General features: G+C 47.8%; 1 protein-coding gene across 2 annotated transcripts in view; it reads left to right on the top strand.

Annotated features, from left to right (window-relative positions):
- MED15 (mediator complex subunit 15) overlaps nt 1–25,719 on the top strand; it is a 52,788-nt gene extending 27,069 nt beyond the window's left edge. Inside the window, exons 1-7 of one of the 2 annotated variants that reach the window (XM_049619745.1) lie at nt 3,228–9,614; nt 9,844–9,895; nt 11,639–11,668; nt 13,164–13,376; nt 21,908–22,155; nt 23,257–23,583; nt 24,661–25,719. In XM_049619745.1, the coding sequence (XP_049475702.1) occupies nt 13,169–13,376; nt 21,908–22,155; nt 23,257–23,583; nt 24,661–25,059 (1,182 nt within the window). In that variant the 5' untranslated portion in view covers nt 3,228–9,614; nt 9,844–9,895; nt 11,639–11,668; nt 13,164–13,168 and the 3' untranslated portion in view covers nt 25,060–25,719. Of the gene's footprint in view, nt 1–3,227; nt 9,615–9,843; nt 9,896–11,638; nt 11,669–13,163; nt 13,377–21,907; nt 22,156–23,256; nt 23,584–24,660 lie in introns of those variants that run through there. The other variant, XM_049619744.1, reaches the window with a different exon arrangement.
- Nucleotides 25,720–25,725: the final 6 nt, after the last annotated feature.

The following is a 25,725-nucleotide window of genomic DNA, read 5'->3' as shown; positions in this document are numbered from 1 at the left end:
AGGATGAAGGAGAGAAATTTCTCTGTTTCTGGATTCTAGGAAGGGCTGGGAGGTGGAAGAGGCCACAGAGAAGGGACTGACCTTCCCTGGGAATCCTGACAAGCTGGCCGGTCCAGAGGTGTCCACCCTGAAGGGAACTGGGGCACTAATGGGCACTTCAGGTTGCCTAGTGTATCTCTCAAGGCAAGGAAAATCTTGAGTGCTCTCATTTAGAAGAAGTTACCAGGGACCCTTGGCTGGCTCAGTCAGAGGAGCACGTGACTCTTGATCTCCGGGTTGTGAGTTTGAGCCCCACGTTGGGTGTAGAGATGACTTACATAAATAAATACTTAAAAAAAATAAAAAGAATTCAGCAAATTGCCTGGCATGGGCTCGTGCTTCTAGTGTGGATGTTAGCACCCCAAGTTAAAGCCCTGCCCATTCTATCATTGGCTGGATCCAGGTTTAATGGCCAGACTCCATTTGTTCCCTGTAAAGTGGTGTCCCCTTGCAAGGTTCACGTGTGAGCTCATGTGATCCCACATCAGCTCTATGATGCAAATATAGTACCACTGTCCCCAGTTTCAGAGAAGGAGTCTCTGGCATACAGATGCTAGTTAACTTATCTGGGAGGTCACAGATCTAGGTGAGGTAGAGCCAGGAATGGAGCCAGATGGTCTGGTGTCACCACACTCTTAGCCACTTCTCTTACTGCCTCCCATCCGTCAAGGCAAAAGATACCAAACAACCAATTTAATTCCTTAACACCTTTAATTCCTACAGATGGGACTACTCTCTGCCTAAAGGAGGCTGATGGAAGCAAAAATAATTGTACCCGGGGATGGTGGGTTATTGTGATAGTTTCATCTCCAAACACTTGAACCAGCCTCTGAAGGTTTGGGAAGATTGGCATCCACTGGATGAGAGCACAGTCAGGGGTCTGGGGACCTCTGTGTCGACACCTACAGCAGCAGCATGTAGAGATGCTTACTACGGCTGGGTGCAGTTCTGAACACTTGCTTGTTACTTGGTTGTTTTTAAATTAGTGTAAAAGTTAAACACTCATTTACTCACTTGCATTTAATATAGTATTATGCAAAAGTAGTCCGTGTTTCTGGTTTACAGTGTAGAAAGGACTAGTATAGAACTAAACCCCCACCGGGAGGCCAAAGTGAAATGCGGGGACCAGGGAGGCTGTGAGCATCAGAAGTGGGAAGCTACCTTAGGAGTAATCAAAGAGGAGGGCCTGAGCTGAACAGCCAACCAGCTGGAATAAATAGGGACGAGCACAGCCTGGGAAATAGAGTCAGGCCCAGTCACACTCCCAGCAAGAGAAGAGGAGGATGCCTATGTACATCTGATAAAAGGAGATGCTTTCCTACCTTTAGCCTTTTTGAGGGACCTCACAAGCCCAGAGTCTGGCTTTGACTGAATCTGAATATACCTTCTGCTATCCATGGGCACCTGTTGGACTGCCCAAGAATTCAGGCATTAGAAGTGCTGCATCTTAGAGCTCAGAAAAGCACAATTGTGTACATTGAAAAATGTGAACACATGAAAAGACTAGCATTTTCTTCCTTCTTTCCCCCTTTTCCTCCTACCCTTCTTCCCTTCCCCTTTTGCTTCCTCCTTTCCCTCTTCCCTCCCCTCCTTTTCCCCTCCCTTCCCCCCCAGGCTCTACACCCAATGTGGAGCCTGAACTCATGACCCTGGGATCAAGAGTCGCATGCTCTACCAACTAAACCAGCCAGGTGCCCCAAGATAAACATTTTCTTAACAGCTACTGAGATCTGCTAGGAAAGCCTAGCTGGGTGTAGCTGATTCATGAGGAAGGTCCTGTAGGCAGTGCTCCTTTACTCCATTCTGTCTAAATGCATGATAGTCAGGATTCCTGCACCATCCTTAGTAAACATATTTGTTCAGAAGCTTAACTGTCAATTTTGATTGTTTGATTTTCACCAGATATGTTTGCAGTAGCATGTATTGAGGCACTGAGAGAAGTATTCTCTTGGTAGTCCGTGTGACATTTTTCTCCAGTTCACCTGTGAAGAAACTGAGATGTAGGGTGAGTCAGTGGTAGCATGGAGAGCTAGCTCATTTGCTTACTTGCTTTTTTTCTGTCTTATTTTTATTTTTTGGTCTGTCTGTATTTATTTTTTTTTTTTAAGAATTTTTTTTTTTCAACGTTTTTTATTTATTTTTGGGACAGAGAGAGACAGAGCATGAACGGGGGAGGGGCAGAGAGAGAGGGAGACACAGAATCGGAAACAGGCTCCAGGCTCCGAGCCATCAGCCCAGAGCCTGACGCGGGGCTCGAACTCATGGACCGCGAGATCGTGACCTGGCTGAAGTCGGACGCTTAACCGACTGCGCCACCCAGGCGCCCCTGTCTGTATTTATTTTTTAAAGTAGTCTCCACACCCAACGTGGGGCTTGAGCTCATGACCCTAAAAGTGTTTATTTTTGAGAGGGAGAGAGAAATAGAGCGAGTGAGCACACATGTGAGCAGGGGAGGGGCATAGAGGGGGTTGGTACAGAGGCTCCGGAACAGGCTCCATGCTGACAATAGAGAGCCCAACATGGGGCTCAAACTCACAAACCATGAACCATGAGATCATGACTTGAGCCAAAGTCGGATGCTCAACCAACAAAGCCACCCAGGCACCCTTATTTATGTATGTATGTATGTATGTATGTATGTATGTATTTTGAGAGATAGAGCAGGGGAGGGGCAAAATGAGAGAGAGAGAATCTCAAGCAGGGCTCAGTTTCAGGAACTGCAAGATCATGACCTGAGCTGGATGAAACCAGGAGTTAGACACTTAACCAACTGAACCACCCAGGTATCCCCTGTGTCTTATTTTTAAATTTAAGCTAGGTAAGGAGACCACTGGCATTTGTTTAATTTTTCACTTTTTGTACATCTAAAATATTTCAGAATGTATAAAAATAAAATGTTAAAATATATGACTCACAATGCAGTACTTATCAAAGGCTTCCTGTTGCCAAGAACACTGCCTCTGGAGCACCTGCTCTGGGATTTGATACACTTCTTGGTATCTGAGGAAAACTTTCAAACAGACATTGTAGAAGTGGACAGACTGATCCTGTGGAAACTCAAGGGATTCAGAATACCCAAAACAATTTTGGAAAAGAACACAGAAGACTCATACTTCTGAATTTAATTTAATTTACTTTTTAAAGTTTATTTATTTATTTTGGGGGGGGGGGTGCACATGCGAGCGAGGGAGGGGAGGGGGGGAAGAGAGGGAGAGAGAATCCCAAGTGGACTCCATGTTTGTTGTCAGTGCAGAGCCCGACATGGGGCTCAACCCCATGGAATGGGAGATAATGACCAGAGCCAAAACCAAGAGTCAGACACTCAACTAACTGAGCTACCCAGGCACCCCAATACTTCCAGATTTTAAAATGTACTACAAAGCTATAGTAATCAAGACCATGTCATACTAGCATAAGGATAAACTTACAAATCAATGAGGTAGAATTGAGAATCTGTAAGTAAGTCTTTGTGTTTACTGTTAATAGATTTTTTTTTTTTTTTGGACATGGGCACTGAAAGATTTCAGTGGGGAAAAACAGTCTTTTCAACAAATGGTGCTGGGACAACTAGATGACTGTATATGAAATATTGAGGTTGGGTCCCATCTTCACACCATACACAAAAATTAGAATGTGTGTGTGAAAGACTTAAATATAAGAGCTAAAACTATAAAACAGAAGAAAACTCAGGCATAAATCTTTGTGACCTTGGATTAGACCACAGTTCCTGACATGTGACACCAAAAGCACATGCAACAAAAGAAAATCTGTTAGTTTGACTCATCAAAATGAAAACTATTAGAAAAAAATTTAAAACTATTGTGCATCAAAGGACACTATCAAGGGAGTGAAAAGACAACACATGGAATGGGGGAAAATATTTGCAAATCATTTATCTGATAAGGGACCGGTATCCAGAGTATATAAAGAATTCCGTCAACTCTAACAAAAAAAACCTAATTCAAAGAAAAAAAAAGGTAAAGGACTTGAGTAGACATTTCTCCGGAGAAGATACACAAATGGCCAAGAAGTACATGAAAAGCTCCTCAGCATCATTAGTCAGAGGGAAATGGAAACCAAAACCGCAGTGAGATACCACTTCACACTCATGATGACTGGAGACATTGGGACCTCCTGTGTTGCTGGATGGAATGTGAAGTGGTGCAGTCACTGTGGAAAACTGTGATGATTCCTCAAAAAATTAAACAGTTACCAAATGTCGACAAAAGCTTGTACATAAGTATTCATAGCATTATTCATAATAGCCCAAAGTAGAAATAATCCAAATGTTTATCAGTTGATGGATGGATAGAGAAAAAGTGGTATCTCCATACAGTGAAATATTATTTGGCCATATAAAAAAATGAAATAACTGAAACATGCTATAACATAGGTGAGCCTATAGAAAGAGTGTATTAGTTTCCTGTAGCTGCTGTAACTAATTACCAGACTTTGGAGACTCCAGTCTCTGGGCTGTTGGCTTTGGCCTCTTGGCCTAAAACTCTGCCCTTGTGGTCATCTTTCCTTTTCTTAAGGAATAGCACATGTTTGCAGCTGAGTGATTTTATCAGGCTATTTTCTGCCTGTAGAATTTTGGGAGTCTGACACCCTTCTTTGATTTCTTCTAGTCTCTCTCCTTTTCAGGCCAACCTGGCACTGTTTTTGCTGGTGTAACACTCAAATGCCTTCGTGGGTCTCCTGTATGTGTGACAAGATTCACCCCATTAGACCAGGGATTTCTCCACCGGTCTTTCCTGTATGATTTCTTCCCTGGCCTTGGCTTCTGTGAGATAATTGAGGGGATTCGTGAATCCTGTGCCCAGTCTCCTTGGCACTAGCAAAATTTGTGTCAAGCCACACCCTTGGCCTTTTCTCCAGAGCACACCTTCCTAACAGTGAATCTCCTCATTTTAGCAATTTGGGTAGCCTGGGAGTTTCCCAAACCACCAAGTCCAGGTTCCATTTTGCTTGATAGTTCTTCCCTCAGTTTCTTTCTCTTCTCGCATTTTACTCTGAGCAGCAAGAAGAAAGCAGGCCAGAACTTCAACATTTTGCTTGGAAGTCTTCTCAGCCGAATATCCAAATTTGTTGCTTACAAGTTCTGCCTTCCCCACAAGTAGGATACAGCTAAACTTCCTGTCACTAGCTAACAAGGATTCTCTGTTTCTCATTTCCTCTGAGTCCTCCCCAGAAACATCTTTCACATTCATCTACCAACATACTATTTTTGATGATAACGTGTCTTCTCCAAGATGATACAGAGCTTTCTCTGCCAGGTTCCTCACTTCCTTGTGAATCCTAAGTGGCAGAGTCATTGGCATGCGTGTTTGCCTGACTCACTCTTTTTTATCCCTTATTTCTTATAAACGGAGTATTAGATGGAAAGAGCCCAGGGTGCAGTGATTTCATTAGCAAGAATATGTCTGAGATGGTGCCATGTATTTGTATTTCCCCACGAGACAACAGCTGGTCAGGAGTTCAGAGAGTGACAGCCTGACTCTTCTCCTAAAAGTTCCCTATCCACTTATCACCTCATGTTCCACCATTTAACTGGGTATTGCAAAGTGGTAATTGTCCTTAATTCTGGCTTTCCTTACACATTTATTACAAGGAATTTTGCTGCGAAGAAGGGTTTTCTTTCATCAACCAGGGATCCTTGGTTGCTTGAAACACAGCCAATTCTGAACCCCCCAGGGATGCTTTCTAGTCCATTGTCCCTTTGTAACCCAAGGACTTGCTACCCTTGGTTTCCCCCCCCCCCCCACCCTGCCAGGGGGGAGGTGATCAATAGGGCTTGGGAATGGGAATGAGGGTAGATTCTCTTCCTGTGACTATTAGGAGCTTGGGGCTGTGCATTTCGTGTATTTCAGTCCATTGCAGTGGTTCATTTTGATGCTTCTGTGTTCCCTTCCTCATGGAGGGGCAGCCCCCAAGCTCCCTCCTGTCCCTCTTAGGGCCCCTTATCATGACTTCTTTCATCTTTTGCAGCTTACTTGCGTCTTGGTCCCGGAATGGGCCGTTCCTCTATGGAGCCCTGGTTCCTTTTTGAGGCTGAAATGGTATTTAGAGCATGCCGTGTGGGCACTGGTGCTGATGGCTTCTGCACCTATTTGCGAAGAGAGCTAAGAAGTAATATGTTTTTGTGGTAACAGCGACAACCTCAAAAACCGCGTAATTTCACACTGATATTTCCCATTCCAGTTTAACCTTACAGGGTTTTACTTTCATTTTAAACATGTATCTTTTCTCTTAATGTGAACATCTTGGCTTCTAATATTAGCATAATTACTTGCTTTACTCTAAAATACTTTTGGGGGCGCCTGGCTGGTTCAGTCGGAGGAGCATGCAACTCTTGATCTCGGGGTTGTGAGTTCGACCCCCATGTTTGGGGTGTAGAGATTACTAAAAAAGTTTTAAAACTTCAAGATAAAATAAAATACCTTTGGAATAAACAGACTAATATTACCACTAATATTGGTAACATAATAACAAAATGTGGAATGAAGTTTAAGATTTCTTTGCAGCTCTGTTTGCCCTTAAAATGTATCCCTTACACTAAGGACATGCAGTTTTTTGTTTTGTTTGCTTTTTCTTTTTTAAAATGATCTCTCAAAAGGTTCTTTTCACTGTATGATTTTGACACCATCTTGATAGTTAACTCATATGTTTCAGTTTATTTTGAATTTTTAGGAATTGTACTTTTTCTTTTGGTTTAGTATTATCTTCAATTTGATTTTTTTTTTTTTAATGTACATGCTTCCAATGTGAAAACCATATAACAAGGTGTGAAGTCTCATTTCCAGCCCAATCCCTGATACCTCTGGGAGTAACTGTTAATCTTCAATTTTAGTTTATCCTTCCAACATTTCTTTTTGCAGATACAAGCATACATATGTATTCAGATTCCCCATGTCTTATACAAAAGGTAGTGTATAGCGTGTAGGGTGTGGTGTCTAGAATTTTATATGGAGCCTGTGTGTGTCCCTGCTCCTGCTGCTCCCTCCACATCCCTGTTGGGGAGACATCTTTTACCCTTGTCGTTTGGGCCTTCATGCTAGACTTGCATGGGTCAAGCTGGGGTTTGAACTGTATAAAGCTTTTCTCCCCACATTTCTATCTTCTCATTGGCAAACTGGACACCACGCACCTGCCTCAGTAGGTGGTTGGAAGAATTAAAAGCATTGATATATGTAAAGGTTTAGAGCTGTGCCTGGCACCACGTAAATGCCAGGGTATTAGCTGTTACTGCCTTGGTCTGGTAATACCCAGCCTCACGTGCAGCCCTGACACTTAGATTTTTGATGTTGAGCGGGACAGATCATAAAGGCTGAGCGAATGTAAGGGACATCACACACTCTTCAGCCCTTTCTCTGTAATAGTCCTGGAGAGGTGGGGTGCTTTGGAGCAGAAGGGAGTAGTAGAATTTGAGAATTCTCACGCCGGGAAGGTCAGTCAGCACCTATGACTTAGGAGCCATGGGAGTAAAATAGCCCACCCTGGGGGACGTGAGCGGTGCAGTCTCAGACCCCAGGGTCTACTGAGGGAGGAACACTGGCAGCAGATGTGCAGCGCTCCACTCCTAGTGGTTCCTGGGTGGCCTGGCTTTGCGAGAAATTTGGAGATGTATTTAACCTGCAAGAAAACCTCTTGGCAGCCGCGTGACTGCTTTCTGTGCCCATGTCTACTGTGAGGTAGCCAGATCTGTGCCCCAGGCCTTCTCAGGCTGGTCTAGTCTGGTCCCCAGAGCCTCCACTCTACTCACTTGGCAGTGAGTGGGGTGGCCTTAGCCAGGAACAGACCACTCTGGCCATCCAGCTCTGGGCCAGGGACTGCAGTAGGGCTTTGAGTACCCAGTCCTGGTTCTGTATTCAAGGCTTTGGGGACATGCTCCTGAGCCCCATTTTTATTGTATCTTGTGTCTGAGTAAAGTATCTAGTTGCTTTTTCAACCTGCTTCCTCATTTTATCTTTTCTTTTTTAATACTTATTTTTGAGAGAAAGAGTGAGAGTGCATACAGGTGGGGGAGGGGCGGGGAGAGAGGGGAGACAGGATCTGAAGTGGGCTCTGTGTGGGCAGCTTCAGCACTGACGGCAACGAGCCCAATGCAGGGCTCGAACTCACAAACTGCGAGACCGTGACCAGAGCCAAAGTTGGACATTCAGCCGATTGAGCCACCCGGTCACCCTTTGTTTTATCTTTTATGGAAATAGATAAAACTCAGCAAGTTCTTTTAAGGTATCCCCAATTTAACAGATGGCCCAAGGCCCTAACAAGATGTCAGACATTGACCTGGCAACCTCCCAATTTTTGTCCCCTTGTACTTGGCCGCCTTACTTCCTGAGCTTCCTTCAGGCCCGCCACCTCCTTGCTCCCTGCTCACCACACTGCTGTCCTTCAAGGACCAGGTGATCCATAGGCAGGAGTTCCCGGCTCTAGGGGGGCTCCCTTTACCCTCAGCATATTGTCTTTCCTACTGGAAATTGGTGGGAGGAGTTGGAAATTGGGAGTGTTGACAACACCCGCTAAATGTCCCTTTGCTCCAGGAGAGGCTCACTGTCCCTCTCTTTGTACCTGCCCCCCTTTGCACGTTCTTATCCCAACTTTGCCTTTCCCCCAGGCCTTTTCCCCTCGTGTTTGCCTCTGCTGATTCCCCTGGCCAAAAAAGAGTGGTGGGGTGAAGTTTGGGGGTGAGTGAGGAGTAATGAAGATTTAGAAAGTGTGCTTATATTTTTTCATTCACCTGAGACCACTTTTCCCCAAAGGTGTTCTTAAGACAGTGGGTTTACTCTTGTGCCTGCGTTCACTGGCATGTGTTCCCAGGGTAGTACCTCCACAGGTGCTGCGCGCAGCTGGGTTCTGGGTTGTGTGGGTGTCATCCCATCAGCCTGCTGTCTAGTGGCCTCTCTGTGTCACAGTGACTTAGGAGGGTCGTGCAAGCAGGATGGAGAATGAAGGCTTTGCCTTATTGGGGCTGCCTTGCCAGAGGAACGGGTATTTCAAGGAGGGGAAGGATGGGACAGCTTCGCTGAAATAAGAATTTAACTCAGACATTCCTTTGTTGACTACAGGACAAACTCACAGTAGTGATTTCCCCAAAACACCTGGGAGCGAGTGTCCTTAGTCGCAAAGAGGTCAATCAGTAGAAGGCAGGCTCTGCTGTGCAGTTCCAGAAACCCGGCAGCTGGCAAAAAGCAGGCCCTCGGCAGTGGCCTTCACCTGCCACCCTTGAGTGGCACTGTGCCTTCTCCCTTGCCTGTGCAGTAAATTCAGATTAACACAGCTTCTCTGAAAAGTGCAGCCAGGGGCGCACAGCCAGATTTGCATGCAAGCACGTCAGCAGTGAAAGAGCAACAGGCCGGGTATTAAAAGCGAAAGTACTTGGATACAAATAGTGCAAAGACAAAAGCGGCCTGCCTATGTCGACTGCTGATGTGCCTTGTGACCTCAAGCTGGCCCCTCATCCCCTCTGGACTTGCCGTCCCCCCTGTGAGAGGAGGGGCGCCTGAGCTGGCTGGCCGTCCTCTCCGTTGAGCCTTTGCAGCAGAGTGGAAGGAGCAGCGGTTTGACGCCTCTCGGTATCCCTCTTGGCTTTTTCTTTGTGCTTTTTGTTGGCCTGCCATAGCTGAGCATTGACAGCTCTTCTCTGAGAGATGGATTCCAGAGGAGGCCGCGCCAGGCGAGAGCCAGCAGCCTTTCAGGAAGAACCCTCAACTCAGTGACACAGCAGTGTAGGGGGTGGGAAGGGGCGTCACATGACTTCACTTCTTCACCTGGGATTAAACTGCTTCCTGTTTTTGCTTTTAGGACGAATACCTTTCTCTCGTGGCCAGGCTTATTATCCATTTTCGAGACATTCGTAAGTAAAATTTTACATTTCTGGGTGGTTTTGATTGCCAGGAGAGGCTGGCCCTTTCCTGGGGTGGTGGGGGCTTTCTTGGCCACAGTGCCTGAGGCAGAATGCCTGTGTAAAAAGCTCCTGCTTTCTGGGAAGTTCGACATTGCTTTGCATTTGATTCCGTCTCCCATCCTCTTCAGAGCTTCAACCTCAAAAATGCTGATTTTGGCATAATGGAAATGTTAGCCTCCAAGTGGTCTGGACTGCTATTTTTGCTTGTCCATTTAATCTTCTTTTTCAAAAGACTGTGGCTTTTGTCTCTAGGCAGTTCTTAAAGAAGCCCTGTTTACCCTGGAAAAGAAACTTCCTTCCCTAGGAGTTGGCTTTATTGGCCCATGGGGGTCTGACCCAAATGTGTGTTCCTGTCAGGCAGGAACTTCATAAGTCTTGCCTCTGGCTCCCTGCCCTGGTGAGGGTCGCCTGGTGCCTGCTGCCTTCCACCCGCTCTGCTTCCCAGGGTCCTGCTAGGGTCCTGTCAGCCCAGCCTGGCAGCAGCCATGGCTCTTTAAAAGTGTGTGTCCTCGCAGACTGGGCTCAGGGGTCTTGGTGGTCTTTTGTGTGTTATGCATAAGCATGGAGGACAGTGACTGTTCCTGGATGGTCACCATATCTAAAGTCTCTAAAGGAAATCAGGCTGGTTCAGCGCTCTGAGGTTTCAGCCAGCAGTGCCTCCTACCTGCCTGCAGTTGTGTGACCACAGGAGATGGGCTCCTCTTGACACAGCTTGTCTTTGCAGCACACAGTTGGCGCGTCTAGTGGCTTCTCTTCGTGCTTGTAGAGGTGGCTATGGTGTTAGTAATCTCAGAAAAAAGGAGATGTTGTGAACCCCAGAGCCCCTGTGTGGCCCGTAGATTTTGCTTCTTTCCACACTTTTTCCCAGAATGGCCGGCCAGATGAACTTCACTTGATTCCACTTTCTTTGCTGTGTTTGGGAAGGCCCTCTGTTGTTTAGAACAAGCTGTTGGAACCAGAAGCCTGGGGAATGAGCAGTCTGGATGAGATGCCTTGGTCTGTCCTGGCAAGCGGCTCTGCTTGTCGGGACTGGGCTGGCCTGGCCTGTTTGGGAGGCAGCCTGGCATAGCAGCACACAGCCCTGGGGCCAGGCGTGTCCCTGGCCCACTCGCCCGCTCCTGCCTCACCCAGAGAGGGTAGCCCTGTTGCAGTGCTTTCCCCCTGGTGCTAGGGCCAGCTAGGTGGGGCTTTTAGCCAGCCTTGGCCAGACGCAGTTTCCTCATAGTAGAAAGTGGAGATGCTGCCTCCTCATCAGGGCAGGCTGAAAAAGGAGGTGTTGTGGAGGTCTGGATACCATTCTGGGCCCATTGTGGATCCCTACAGTTCTTGTGTTTGTTGCTCAGGGGCCCAGCTGAGACCCTGATCCCGGGAAGGATGGAGGACCAGAGTAGGCCCAGGGCAAGCTTCTACTGGGGGCGGGGGGGAGGGTGGAGGACAGTTCTCTGAGGCCCCAGGTTGACCATGGGCAGTTCTATACCTTCTTCCCTCAGACCCCCTTGAGTGTCAGCTCTGCCTGGAGTGGATACAGACATGCACACACAAACACACGTGTGCTCTGAGGTATCTTATCTTCTGTTTAGTTTCAGCAAATGACCTCTGGGCAAATGCCTACAAAGCTGGCTTACTGTGGAAATATGTGGTTATGTAAAATTTTGTTTACTTTGTTTTTTGTTTTTGTTTTCTTAAATACAGATAACAAAAAATCTCAAGCTTCCGTCAGTGGTAAGAGTTTTTCCTGTTTCAATTAAAGTTTTATCCCAACCTTGGGTTTGGGGGAGCAAGAATGCAGTTGTGGATGCTGCGTGGGTCTGGGTTAAGCTGTTATGAGAGGAGAAAATTCACAGAAAGAACTCTGGCTGGCCGTGAGAACTTTGAGCCACGCCCGCCCCTCCTCCATGCTTCCTCTTCCTGGCAGACTGCAGTCAGATGAGACCTTCCCATCCCATATCACTCAAATACTGTTTTTGTCCAGCAAAAAGATGTTTAAAAACTCACACAATAATGGACACATTACCTAAAATGTTGAGCTCTCTGGAAGAAGACTATTATGGTATATCTAGTATAATAATCGGTAGTATATTTTTTAGAGAATAGCTGTGAATTCACTTCCTTTACAAAGTTTCATGGGAACTGTATTGCTTCAGCCCTGGTCTTGCCGACTGAGCTGCCAGTGAAGGGGTTTAGCGAATCCATGATGGCCGACGGAGCTCTGATCTGTCACAAAGGGAGCCAGCCTGGCATGCTATTTGTCTTACTGCAGGCAGTACAGCTGTAAATGCTGGGTGCCCATGCTTGCCTCAGCCAAGCTGGCTGCACCTGTCTGTGTGGGCCCTGTTTCCCTGCTGGGCTACCCCTCCTGGCATGTGCAGTGATTCTCAGCCACCCAGGGCTAGATGGGATGAAGAGCATATGGCCAGGAGAATGTCTCAGTTCTTGGCATCAGAGCATAGGGTTCTTTGGCATTCAGTTCTGCGCAGGCTGACCTGGCTGGGGCATACCTGTCTGTAGGTAGTTGTTTGCTGTGAGTCTATACTGTTCTGACAAGAGCCCTGGGCTCCTTGTTCCAGGTCATAGCATTGCTCACTGAGCTGAGTCCCCTGCCTACTGGCAAGCATCACTCTGCCTGGTGGCACTCTGTGGATTCTTCCTGCACGCCTCCCTCACACCTTAGCTTGTTTTAGTGTGGTGTCCTGAGAACTCCTTAGTGGGGTTTCTGCACAGACTTAGTAGAGGTGGACTTCTGGTGTGCAAGGAGACTTGTAATCTCCCTGGGAGAACATCTGTCTGTGCCCCCCCTCAGTTCTCTGGCCCCCAGGCTCTTTCTTACTGTGAAGAAGGGCCTGCTGTCCTTTGCTGTCTTTGGAGTTCCCAGCTGTGTCTCACCCAGCAGTAGGGGTATACAGCCAGGAGGGGTGGGGACTGCTATATACCTTAAAGGGCTTGTTTATCCCTCAACAATAGGACCCTGGCACAAGCCAGGCTAGGGTTTGAGATGTGCTCCCTGTTCAAGAGCAGTGACAGAGATACTGATATTTTGGCCCCTCCGCGGTTGGAGGCCTAGAGGCTCCCAGGACTCTGGCCTTTCACTGCTTGGGGCTTCGAGGGAGTTGTGCCTGGAGGTGGGAGGAAGTGTGTGCTCTGTGAGGCCTCATAACCTTCGGAGACTTGCGTTTCAGCAGGCACTTGGCTGAGACGCTGTGCCCTTGTGTTCCCACAGACCCTATGAATGCACTACAGAGCCTGACTGGTGGGCCTGCTGCGGGAGCAGCTGGAATCGGCATGCCTTCTCGGGGCCCAGGACAATCCCTGGGCGGGATGGGTGGCCTTGGCACCATGGGGCAGCCGATGCCCCTCTCAGGGCAGCCGCCCCCTGGCACCTCGGGGATGGCCCCCCACGGCATGGCTGTTGTGTCTACAGCAGCTCCACAGAGTGAGTACTGTGCTTCTCAGAGAATCTGCCACCTTCTTTGCAGGCGATGTACATTTTTATCCCTTTGCTTAGGATGGTATTGAGGAAAGCGTGGAGAAACTCCCCAAGTAGCTCTGTCTTTTTATCTTTGTTGTGTATGGAGAGAAAAAGTTCCAAAACTTTTTCAGACTATCAAAAGGGTTAAGTGACACTGAGGCCCTCCTCCTACCCCTGGGCAGGAGTGGAGGACTCAGAAGAGGTCGGGGTAGTCTGGGACTCCATCCGGGGGGATTGTGTTTTGTAGCTGAAATAGACACAGTTATGTCTCAGGCTGTTCTCAGCCACAAAGTGGTGCTTTCGGCACCCCACAACCCCCAGAAGACCTCCATCTCAAGAGCCATCCCTTCCAGTATTGCCCTTGCCCTCCTTCCCTGAAGGATGTACCTTGCCCTCCTGGCGCTTCTCTACAGAACACAGCCCCTTGTCCCCTCCATGCAGCTACTCCAGCTGGGAATGGGTGCGTAGTGCGGGTCTCCCTCCTCTTTCCAGGGCCTGTCTTGTTGGACGTTTGATTTTCATAACCAGCAATTCAGTATGCAGAGTGTACTTCAGTACTGCAAAGTGCTTTGTTAATTTTTTCCTTTTTTATTTTTGAAATAGTCTAAGAATCATAGGAAGTTGCAGAATGACACAGAGAGTGCCTGTGTGCCCTTCACCCAGCTTCCCCAATGCTGACATCTTAGTACATTGTCAAAACCGAGAAATGAATCTTGGGACAATGCTGCTAACTCAGGTGGCCTTTTTTCTGACATCTCCAGTTTTTACATGCATTCTTGCCCGCGAGCTTATGTGCGTGTAGTTCTATGAGACTTTATCATGTGTGATATCACTACCAGGGTCAGCATGCAAGGCTGTTCCATCACCAGTAGCAAGCTATTGTGTTATCTCTTAATAATCACACCCTTCCTCCAGCTTCAAGCCCTGGCAACCGCTGATCTGTTCCCTATCTCTATAGTTATGTCACTTCGCAAGTGTTACATCGATGGAATCGCACAATGTTTGACATTTTGAGACTGACTTTTTTCCCCTCAGCGTAATGCCTTTGAGATTCTCCCAAGTTGCCTCAGTAAGTCGTTCCTGTTCATTGCTGAATTGTATTCCATGGACTGGGTGTACCACGGGTTGCTTATCCATTCACCCTTGAAGGGTGTTCAGGTTGTTTCCAGGTTTGGCTGTTGCAAATAAAGCTTCTGTGACCCTGATTCATGTACAGGTTGTGACGTGTCGATGTATTTTTCTCATGCATCACTCATAGTAACCCTCAAAGAGGGCAGTGTCCCTGCTTCTGCTTTGCCCACTAGAGCTGGGGTCGAGCCCAGGCTGCCTGACCCGAGCACCCCCATTCTTTGTTCAAGTTTCCTGTACGAGCATCACTTTGCTCTTCACAGATGCCATGTGGAGGCTCATTCTGCCCACTCTTGGACTGGAACCTTCCATCCCCAGACATCCCCTTCTTTCTTGGATCATTGTTCTGTTCCCCTTATTGACACCTTGCCATCTGACTCTTAGCTCTTTGCTTGATTCTTCTTCTCCAGCTTCCGTGTCCCCTCTTGTCTTGTCAGCATACCTGGTACGTACATGGGGCGGCTTATGGAAGGATGCTCAGGAGAAGTACTGGTTCTGACTCCTTTTTATGTTACAGAGTGGTTGATTTCTTTTTATCACAGCTTACATTTTATAATAAAAAATCATTTTTAATGTGTAGGAGTTTAGAATGCTACCATTATTTGCCTTGCAGTTTCACTCCTAAGACTTTGTCAGTTCACTGGCAAAGTTTGGGTATCCTGCCCACACCCTCCCCAGTCTGACCTTGGCCCACATCCTGTTTTCAGCTTCAGAGGGACCTGGTCTTTCATGTGGGTTGATGTGATGTGAGTTCTCTACTTTCATGTCCTGCTGCTGCCTGTCAGCATCCCTCTCTCTCTGCCTTTGACCTCTTGTCTGCCTGGTCTACGCAAAATAGGTGTTGTGGCCCAATGGACATTTGTTAATTCCTTTCTCACAGTTTCTCCAAATGGCACTGTGTAGTTAAAGCAGCTTCAGGACAGGGCCTGGGTCAGAGATTTTGCGAGGATTCTCAAAGGATAGTCCAGAACACGCTGTGATAGTCTCCACGTGACCTGAATTAGTCATGGAAACAAACTGCTGACTGTAGGTGAGGCTGGGGGCTTGAGTACAGCATTAGAAGGGAGACAGACTTTTCACTCTGTACATTTTTGTTCCTCAGTGAATTTTATATCATATACCTGTAAAACCAGCTTTAAAAATGAGTCCTATTTCTGTCTGTTTGACAGACTGGATGCTGAGGAACCCTCGTCCTTCTAGACAACTAGATCCTAGATGCATTTTGGATTGTTGGGCCAGCAGAAGGTAGGGGAAGTTCTTTGCCCGGCCATGTCTTGGCCCACTGCAAGATTGGGGAAAGCAAGCCTCGCATCCCTCTGAGTAGTGGGATTTGTGCCGGACCCCTTGGCATCCCTAGTTCCCCCAGGAGCAAGGGCAGATTGGAGAATGCTCCCAGTTTAGCCCTGTGGCAATTGCAGATCAAGCATTGAGCACCACAAATAAAGACCAGCAGTCCTGAAAGGAAGAAGAGATACTATGAGGAGGAACAGAAACAATAAACAGATGTGGAGATGCTCAGGGACCACACACATAATAATTGTTAACTATGGGCTTGGCCTGATTAAAGAAATAAAGGATGGAATTCCAACTGAACAAGCACTGGGATACCTGGTGGAGTGATGAGGCAGCTTTGAAAAGGAACCAAGTAGGGGCGCCTGGGTGGCTCAGTCGGTTAAGTGTCTGACTTCGGCTCAGGTCATGATTTTGTGGCTTGTGAGTTTGAGCCCCGGGTTGGGCTCTGTGCTGGCAGCTCAGAGCCTGGAGCCTGCTTTGGATTCTGTGTCTCCCTCTCTCTGCCTCTTCCCCGGCTCACACACTCTCTCTCTCAAAAATAAATAAACATTAGAAAAATTTTTGAAAAGGAACCAAGTAGAACTTGTAGAAACAAAAGTAAAATTATTGAGGGGCGCCTGGGTGGCTCAGTTGGTTAGGCGCCTGACTTAGGCCCAGGTCATGATCTCGTGGTTCGTGAGTTCAAGCCCTGCATTGGGCTCTGTGCTGACAGCACAGAGCCTGGAACCTGCTTCGGATTCTGTGTTTCCCTCTCTCTCTGCCCCTCCCCCACTCGCTCTCTGTATCTCCCTTTCTCTCTCAAAAATAAAAACATTTTAAAAATTAAAAAATGAAATTATTGAAACGAGAAGGTAGAGATGAATGAATAGCAGATTTTTTTTAAAGTTTGTGTGTGTGTGTGTGTGTGTGTGTGTGTATGTATTTATTTTGAGAGAGAGAGAGAGAGGGAGAGAGGGAGTGCACACATGTGCAGGGGAGGGACACAAAGAGAGAATCCCAAGCAGGCTCTGTGCTGTGTGGGGCTTGATCCCACGAACTGAACCATGAGATCATGACCTGAGCTGAAATCAAGAGTCAGATGCTTAACAGACTGAGCCACCCAGGTGCTCCTGAGCAGCAGATTAGATACAACTGAAGAAAGAATTTGTGAACTAGAGACAACATTTGAAGAAATTACCTAGAATATAGCCCAGAGAAGAGGAAATAGAAAATAGGAGGGTAATGCGTCTGGGTGGCTCAGTTGGTTGAGTGTCTAACTTAAGCTCAACCCATGATCTCACAGTTCATAAGTTCGAGCCCCACATCAGGCTCACTGCTGTCAATGCAGAGGTTGCTTTGGGTCCTCTGTGCCCCCCCTCTGCCCTTGCCCCCACTCACATGTACTTTCTCTCCCTCTCTCTCTCTCTCTCTCTCTCTCTCTCTCTCAAAAATGGATAAGCATTTATTTAAATAAAAGAAAGAAAGAAAATAGGACGGTGTGGGGCACCTGGGTTCCTCAGTCGGTTGAGTGCCTGACTTCAGCCACTTCAGATCCTCTGTCTCCTCTCTCTTTCTATCTTAAAAATAAATAAACATTTAAAAAGTACTAAGAAAATAGGAGGGTAAGAAATGCAGAGGATAAAATCAGAGTCTAACAACTAATAAAAGGACCAGATGGAGAGAGAACAGAAGCCAACCAGTATATGAGGAGAGATGGTAGCTGGAAAAGTCCTGCAGTCCTATGCAGGTTAAATAAGGCATCCATGCCTTAACCTGCTTGGGGAAAGCCACAAACACCATAGGCCAGAAGAGTATGTTAGAAATAGCCAGTTTCTAGAATGGAGCAAGACATAGACTCAGAGCACTTGGTGATGGTGTCACGAAGAAAGTAGGAAGTTGTTAGAGCCCTGGGGATAGAGCTGCTGACCACAGTTGTATGCCAGCAAAACTCCCAATGACTGGGGGGGAAGCAGACATTTTAGATAAACAAAGCTCAAGAGACCTTCACTGAAAGGTTTTTTATTTGTTCACCATTTCCTCTTAACTCTCATACCATCTTTCTTGTGATGCCAGGTGTAAAATGGGAGAACAGACTTTTTTTTCATATAAGGTAGCAAGCGTGTGTGAATCTAAACCAGTGATTCTCATCCGTTTTGTACCCTGGAGGCTATTTGGCAATGTTTGGAGACATTTTGGATGTCACAACTGCGGGCGCACTCCTACCATGTAGCATAGAGGCTACAGATGCTGTTAAACCTCTCGTGCGGAGGACAGCCCCCCACAACATAGAATTGTCTATCCCAAAATGTCGGGAGGAACAAGGTTGAGAATCCTTGGTGTAAACAAAAATCACCTCTCTAAAATAATAATGCTTCCAGCTAACTCCATACAGACTTGCTGCATTCCAAGCACTGTTTTGAGGGTTTTACCTAGAACAGATTTTTAATTCTTCGTTCGGTGTAGGTACTATTATTGTCTCTTTTCCACAGCTAAGGAAACTGAGGCACAGAGCAGTGACAGAGTTGGTATTTGAGTCCAGGCAGTCCGGCTCAGAGGCTGTACCTCTAGTCATTATTCTGGCCTGCCTCCCCTTGCCCCCCTTTTTTAAAGTAGGCTTCACGTCCAGCGTGGAGCCCAACACAGGGTTTGAACTCACAACCCTAAGATCAAGATCTGAGCTGAGATCCAGAGTCAAATGTTTAACTGACTAAGCCACCCAGGCACCCCTGTTCTGCTTCTTAATAGAAGTGTGCTGTGTGGGTGTAAAAAGATAAACAAGGACCATACTAAATGGAAGTCAGGAGGTGTATTGAGGATGAATACCAGGTCTATCAGTACCTGAAACCTACTTTTATTTTACTTTTGAGAAAGAGGGAAAGAGAGCGCACGCGCGCGAGAGAGCGCTCACGAGTAGGGGAGAGGGGCAGAGAGAGAGAGAATTTTGTTTTTGAGAGAGAGAGAAAGAGCTTGTGTGCATGCAGGGGAGGTGGGGAGGGAGGGAGAGAGAGGGAGAAAGAGAAAATCCCAAGCAGGGTTCTAAAGTTCTTGTATTTGGTAATGAAGTTAAAAATATGGATAAATTTTAAGTTTGGAGTTAAGTATGGTAAGTTAAGTATGCCTGATGAAATTGAAAAAATAATTGCTTGAAAAAAAGGAAAAAGAGGGGCACCGTGGTGGCTCTGTTGGTTTAGCATCCAGCTCTTGATTTCAGCTCAGGTCATGATCTCATAGTTCGTGAGATCAAGCCCCGCATCAGACTCTGTGCTGACAGCATGGAGCCTGCTTGGGATTCTCTCTCTCCCTCTCTCTATGCCTCTTCCCCACACTCTCTGTCTCAAAATAAATAAACTTTTTTAAAAAAAGAAAAAAAAGGAATTGCTGAAGCAGTATACATAGTTTGTACATTCCAAACCAGTAGGAAAAAATTGAGTAAGAAAAAAGTAAAAATCCAAACAACATGTAAAATTCAGCTCCAACCATCCAACAAAAATATAATTCAGGGGCTGCCTGGCTGGCTCAGTTGGTGGAGCATGTGACTCTTAATCTTGGGGTTGTGGGTTCAAGCCCAGCGTTGGGTGCAGAGAGTACTTTAAAATCTTTGAGGGGCGCCTGGGTGGCTCAGTCGGTTAAGTGGCCGACTTCGGCTCAGGTCATGATCTCGTAGTCCGTGAGTTCGAACCCCGCGTCAGGCTCTGTGCTGACAGCTCAGAGCCTGGAGCCTGTTTCAGATTCTGTGTCTCCCTCTCTCTGACCCGCCCCCATTCATGCTCTGTCTCTCTCTGTCTCAAAAATAAATAAACGTTAAAAAAAAAATCTTTGAAAATGTATATATTTCAGAAAAGGAAACAAACTTTGTCAGTTATACTTCAGTAAATCTGGAAAACAAAAATAGAGGGAAAGAAGCTTAAAAAAGGGAAGACAGACACAAATAAGTTGAGAAATACAAGTGATCACAATAAATGTGAATGGACAAAACTTTCCTGCTGAAAGATAGGAAATGTGAGATTGAATGTAAATGAAAGGCAGTGGTACAGCTGTAAGAATAAACCATAAAGCAAGCCTCACTCTACACTCCCACAGTATTGCTGGATATACATCAAACCAAAAAGAATTGGACATCTGTGGGGGCACCCGGCTAGCTCAGTCAGTGTAGCATGCAACTCTTGATCTCAGGGTCACGAGTTTGAGTCCCACCGTTGGACTGAGACTACTTAAATACATCTTTAAAAAAAAAAAAAGTTATAACAAAAAGATTTAAAAAATTGTATACCAGTAAAATGGCTAAAATAACACTCTGAAATGCTGGCAAGGATGAGAAGAAACTGGATCACTCATACATTGCTAGTGGGGATGTAAAATGATATAGCTTCTTTAAAAGTTAAATGTACAGGGGTGCCTTAGGTGGCTCAGTCAGTTGAGCGTCTGACTCTTGGTTTCAGCTCAGGTCATGATCTCACAATTCGGGAGATCGAGCCCTGCGTCGGGCTCCGTACTGGCAGGGTGGAGCCTGCTTGGGATTCTCTCTCCCTCACTCTCTGCCTTTCCCCCACTCTTTCTCTCAAAATAGGTAAATAAACTTAAAAAGATTAATAATAAAAATTAAACATACAACTCTGCGGTCACACTCTTGGGCATCTATCCCAGAGACATGAAAACTTACCTTCCCGCAAAAACCTGTACACAAATGTACATGGTAGCAGTCACTCCCAAATGTCCTTTATGGTATGAATGGTTGAACAGAGATAGGTATACCATGGAATACGACTTGGCAGTAAAAAGGAAAGCAGTAATGATATTCGTTACATCCAGGATGATCTTCGGAGAATTATGTTGAATGAAAAAGCCAGTTATCCTGTATAGCCCCCACTTACATAACATTTTTGAAATGACAGAACATTAGAAATAGAGGACACCTTAGTGGTTGCCAGGGGTGCTGAAGTGGGTGGCATCACAAGGGATCCCTGTGGTGTTGGAACTGTTCAGTATCTTGACTTCGATGGTGACTGAATCTATCCTGGTGAGGAAATTGTGTAGAATTTAATGTACTCACCCACACAAATGAAAATGCATCCTGATTGTGTTATGTTATAATTTTCCAAAATGGTACCATCAGGGAAACTGGGCAAAGCATACAAAGGGTCTCTCTGGATTATTTCTATTTATTTATTTTTTAAATAACAACTTCATTGGGGTGCCTGGGTGGCTCAGTCGGTTAAGCATCCAACTTCGGCTTGGATCATGAACTCACCTTTTGTAGTTCAAGCCCTGCATCAGGCTCTCTGCTTTTAGTGCAGAGCCTGCGTCAGATCCTCTGTCTCCTCCTTTCTGCCACTACCCCGCCTGCACTGCACTGTCTCTCCAAAAATAAACATTAAAAAAAAAAGAAAACTTCATTGATATATAATTCACATATTTATGGTTTACCCATCTAAAGTGCAATATTCAGTGATCTTTAAGTATATTCACAGAGTTGTGCAACCATCACCACAGTCCATTTTAGAACATTTTCATCTCCCTAAAAGAAACTGCACCACAGAAAATCTTGTAGATGTTTGTTCATATCAGCATGACTCATAACCACCAAAAGGCTTAGAAGCAATGCCTATCAGCTGGTGGATAAGCAACATGTAGGAAATCCATACCATGGAATACTATTTGGCAATAAAAAGAAATGAAACACTCATGCAACATGGGTGAACCTTGTAAATATTACCCTCAACAAAAGAATCCAGTCACAAAAGATCACATACTGTGAGATTCCATTGATAAGAAATGTCCAGAATAGGCACCTCCATAGAGACAGAAAGTAGCTCAGTGGTTGCCAGAGGCTGGGCTTGTTGGCCCTTTTCTTTCCTCTATTATTGTACAGAAATTCCTAAGAAGGTCCGTAATCAACACAAATGCTGCCCGTCACATCTGTCTGTCTTTCCCAAATGGAGTGTTCAGCTCCAGCGGCTGTGGGCCCGCTGTGGGCGCAGTGGGCTGTCTCCCCGCCCTCCCTGTCCGCAGAGCTGCGATAACAGCGGCCTCTGCTCTGGCCTCCCCCGCCCTGGCCTCCCCCGCGTGCCCCGCCTGATTCACCACTCTGCCTCCAGCCCAGCTGCAGCTCCAGCAGGTGGCGCTGCAGCAGCAGCAGCAGCAGTTCCAGCAGCAGCAGGTGGCGCTGCAGCAGCAACAGCAACAGCAGCAGCAGCAGCAGCAGCAACAGCAACAGCAGCAGTTCCAGGCCCAGCAGAATGCCATGCAGCAGCAGTTCCAGGCGGTGGTACAGCAGCAGCAGCAGCAGCTCCAGCAGCAGCAGCAGCAACACCTGATTAAACTGCATCATCAAAACCAGCAGCAGGTACTAGGTGCCGGTGCTCAGCCTCTTCCCGTGGTCCTTGAGCCCTGGATGTGCGCCAGCCACAGTGCTGGGTGCGGGGGTCCAGAGGCAGCTGCACATCCTTCTGATGCCTGGTGCCCGGGCTTCCTCCTCCGTCTGGGGACTCCCCGCAGGGCCTGGTGCAGGGAGGAGGGATAGGCCCCAACTTGTTAGGAGGGTGCTGGAATCGCACAAGGAGGTCCTCTCTATTGGGCTTGGCGTCTGGCCGCGGGCCTACTGCGTGCCGGGGGTGGAGGGCTAGATCTGTGGAGGCTTCCGGGTGCAAGCGATTCATGTAAGAGTTAACTGAAGCAAGAAGTGAGAAGAACACTCCACAATGCAGGAATGCCTGAGCCGTCCTGTGAGCGTGTTTCTTTTGAGTACTTGCATGCCTCCTGTTTTGTCTCTTGAGTGTTTTGGTGCCTGGACGCAGCTCTAATCGAGCCTCATTTCTCTGTGGGGGGGTGGCAGTGTCACATTAGAAGCCTTGCTTATAAAGAAACTGTTTTCTTCCTCCCGTTGTTGGCAGGCAGCATCTAGACGTATTAAGCATCTAACGTCAGGTCTGCTCTTGATTGAGGGAGGGAAGGCCTGAGCGGATCTCTCCACTTTCCCACCCTCCCCAGGCCTTGGCTTGCTGCCTCCATTTCCCAGTGGCCACCCTCCTGGGTCTTGGAGGCCCCCTTCCCCAGAGCCAACTTTTCCCTCAGCCTCACTTTTTCTCCTCATCCTGAAAAGCATACACTGGCCATCTTCCCAAGGCTTGTACAGTTTCCCACTCTAGTGACCAGACAAGCATCACTGGAGAGGCCTCAGGGATTTGCAGCCACCCGAGCATTTATCCCAGCTTCAATGGGGCCACACCTCTGTTACCCTTCCTAAACCCTCTGGATACTTCCCTTGAACCTTCGTTCTCTTAGGCTCAGGTGCAGCTGGTGTCTGGTGACCAGGGCACAGGCACATACTTGGGTGTGTCCTCGGTGTCCTGTGAGAGCAGCCCGGACAGGCTTCCTGGGGGCAAGGCTGACACAGGGCCCAGAGGCAGATGGATAACCGACCAAGTACTGCTTATTCTGCCCATAGATACAGCAGCAGCAGCAGCTACAGCGGATGGCACAGCTGCAGCTGCAGCAGCAGCAACAGCAGCAGCAGCAGCAAGCTTTGCAGGCCCAGCCGCCACTACAGCAGCCACCGATGCAGCAGCCCCAGCCTCCCCCTTCCCAGGCCCTGCCCCAGCAGCTGCAGCCGATGCACCACCCACAGCACCACCAGCCGCCACAACCCCAGCAGCCACCAGTTGCTCAGAACCAGCCATCGCAGCTCCAGGCGCAGTCACAGACCCAGCCTTTGGTGTCACAGGCTCCGGCCCTCCCTGGACAGATGCTGTATGCCCAGCCACAGCTGAAACTTGTGAGTACCCGTGGCCTTTGGTGGGCGTGTGGCCGGCAGCTGTTTCTGGGGCTTCTTTGGACATAGGTGGGGAAGGCCCCATGCTGGCTCCCGCATCCAGCTTGGCAAGGGGGGAGTGCATTCCAAGAGCTGCTGTACCCTGCACAGAGGCACTGCCTCTGCTGGGCGACAGTTTTCTTCCAAGTAGCATGGCTGACTTCAGCAGTGGCCATGGCATTCTAAGACTGGGTGATCAGGTGGACAGCAGCACGCATATTCTCACTGTGCGAGAGGGTGTGCAGCCTCATTGAGCATTCACTGTGGGTTTGCTAACTGCTTAGAATTACGTTTTGAGCGAAGATCCCTGTCATTACCAGATTTTTGAGGAAGGGGATTAATAGGAAATCATGTAATTGTCAGTCTTATTGTGCATCTCTGTACAAAGCATATCTAGTTGGTGACATTGACATGGAGGACACAGTATTATCATCAAGTCAGGCGGAGCTGTGTCAAGGGGCCATTTTAATAGTTTTTTTTTTGCTTACTCGTTTTCATGGCCTTTTCTGTTTTTCACTTATTGAGTGGAAAGGGATGGGCCATGTTGAACTGAGTGGCGGGCAGATAGGAGACCCACAGGGCCAAGCTGGAAGCTGGGGAGGATCTTGAGGAACAAAGTATGGTCACACTTGTCACCTGGGGACTAGCCCCTGGTTTCATAGGTGGGGCTCTTGTAGACCATCAGCATGCTTGGCCCAGAAGTCAAGCAGGCTGGGCTGTGCACTTGGCCTTGGGAGACATCGCTTTGCTTGCAGCAGTAAATGGTAGTGGTGGCTGTATGGTGACATTCCAGTCGGAGGGCCATGCTTCTCATCATAGTCAGAGGAGGTGGGGCTTGGCTCAGAGCCAGACTGGTGTGGGACATTTCTAATCAGCTATGGGATAAGGTAAAGCCAGTGAAGTGATACCACAGCCAGTGAAGTCGTGACAATCCCATCCCTTCTCATGATAAGCTGCAAGATTCAAAGCTCCCACCAACGTAGTAGGTGCTCCACCACGTGCCCGGATGGCTCCAAATCACATTCTCCCTTCCTCCCTCAGGTCCGCGCTCCAATGGTGGTGCAGCAGCCGCAGGTGCAACAGGTGCAGCAGGTGCAGCCCCAGGTGCAGCAGCAGACAGCGGTGCCGACAGCTCAGGCTTCCCAGATAGTGGGTTCCGGAGTGCAGGTGAGGGCTTTTGGAACCCAGGTGAGGGCCTTTGGGGCCAGGGGCTTCTGTAGGCACTGGCAGGTGCATGTCCACCTGTGCATGGAGCTGGATTTCAGGCACTCTACAGTGAGGGTCCTGGTTGTTTGGATCATGGGCAGTCTAGGAGCCAGCCCACAGGGTCTTCAAGGTGGCCAGCCTGGCTTGGTGTTACTGGATTCCCCCCACCTCTCTTCAGACACCCTCATCTTCCCCCTTCCCTCCTCCTCTGAGAACACACGTTGGAGAGGGTAGCATTGTGGCCTCAACCTCTCCTCAGCTTGGAGTGCAGGGCTGGTGGCAGGTGTGCACTAGCATTCTGGACACGGAAGAGCACAAGTATGGTGGTGCCTGGCTCTAGTGGACTGCGTGGGTTTGTGCTGCAGCCCCTTGCCCAGCACTTTCCCAGTGCTTGCCCCCTGCGCTGAGAAGTGTAGCTGAGGCCCTTCATGCCCACCCTCTGTGTTTTGGATGTTGATGGGATGGAGTAGGCCTTGCCCAGCCTTTCCTGGTAGAGGCCAGATTCTTAATGGTGTTTGGGGTTGGAGATTGGGCCTCATGATTTTCCACAGATCCCCCATCCTGCTGGTGCCAGGGAGAAGAGGCATCTAGTCTGGGGCTTTGGTTCTGTCTCCACCTGGCAGTGGGAACACTGGCTCAGAAGAGAGTATTGGCTTTAGATAGAACAGACCTGTTAGGTGAAGTGCCACCTGCCCAGGTGCTGCCCTGAGCTGGGGTGCCACGCCACTGCCCCTGCTGTGCTCCTATCCTGCTCATTACCAGCGAGTCAGCCAAGCTCCCTGTCAGGTGCACAGCACCACATGTTGAGCACTTCTGGGATGCTGCGTGTTCTGTCAGTGTCTGATGACATCTCACTGTGAGGGAGGCTCAAACTGGGTCCTGTCTGGTCTCAGCCACGTT

This window comes from Panthera uncia (assembly GCF_023721935.1).
Source record: "Panthera uncia isolate 11264 chromosome D3 unlocalized genomic scaffold, Puncia_PCG_1.0 HiC_scaffold_8, whole genome shotgun sequence".
NCBI classification, from domain to species: Eukaryota; Metazoa; Chordata; class Mammalia; order Carnivora; family Felidae; genus Panthera; species Panthera uncia.
This window is presented reverse-complemented; position numbering and strand designations above follow the sequence as displayed.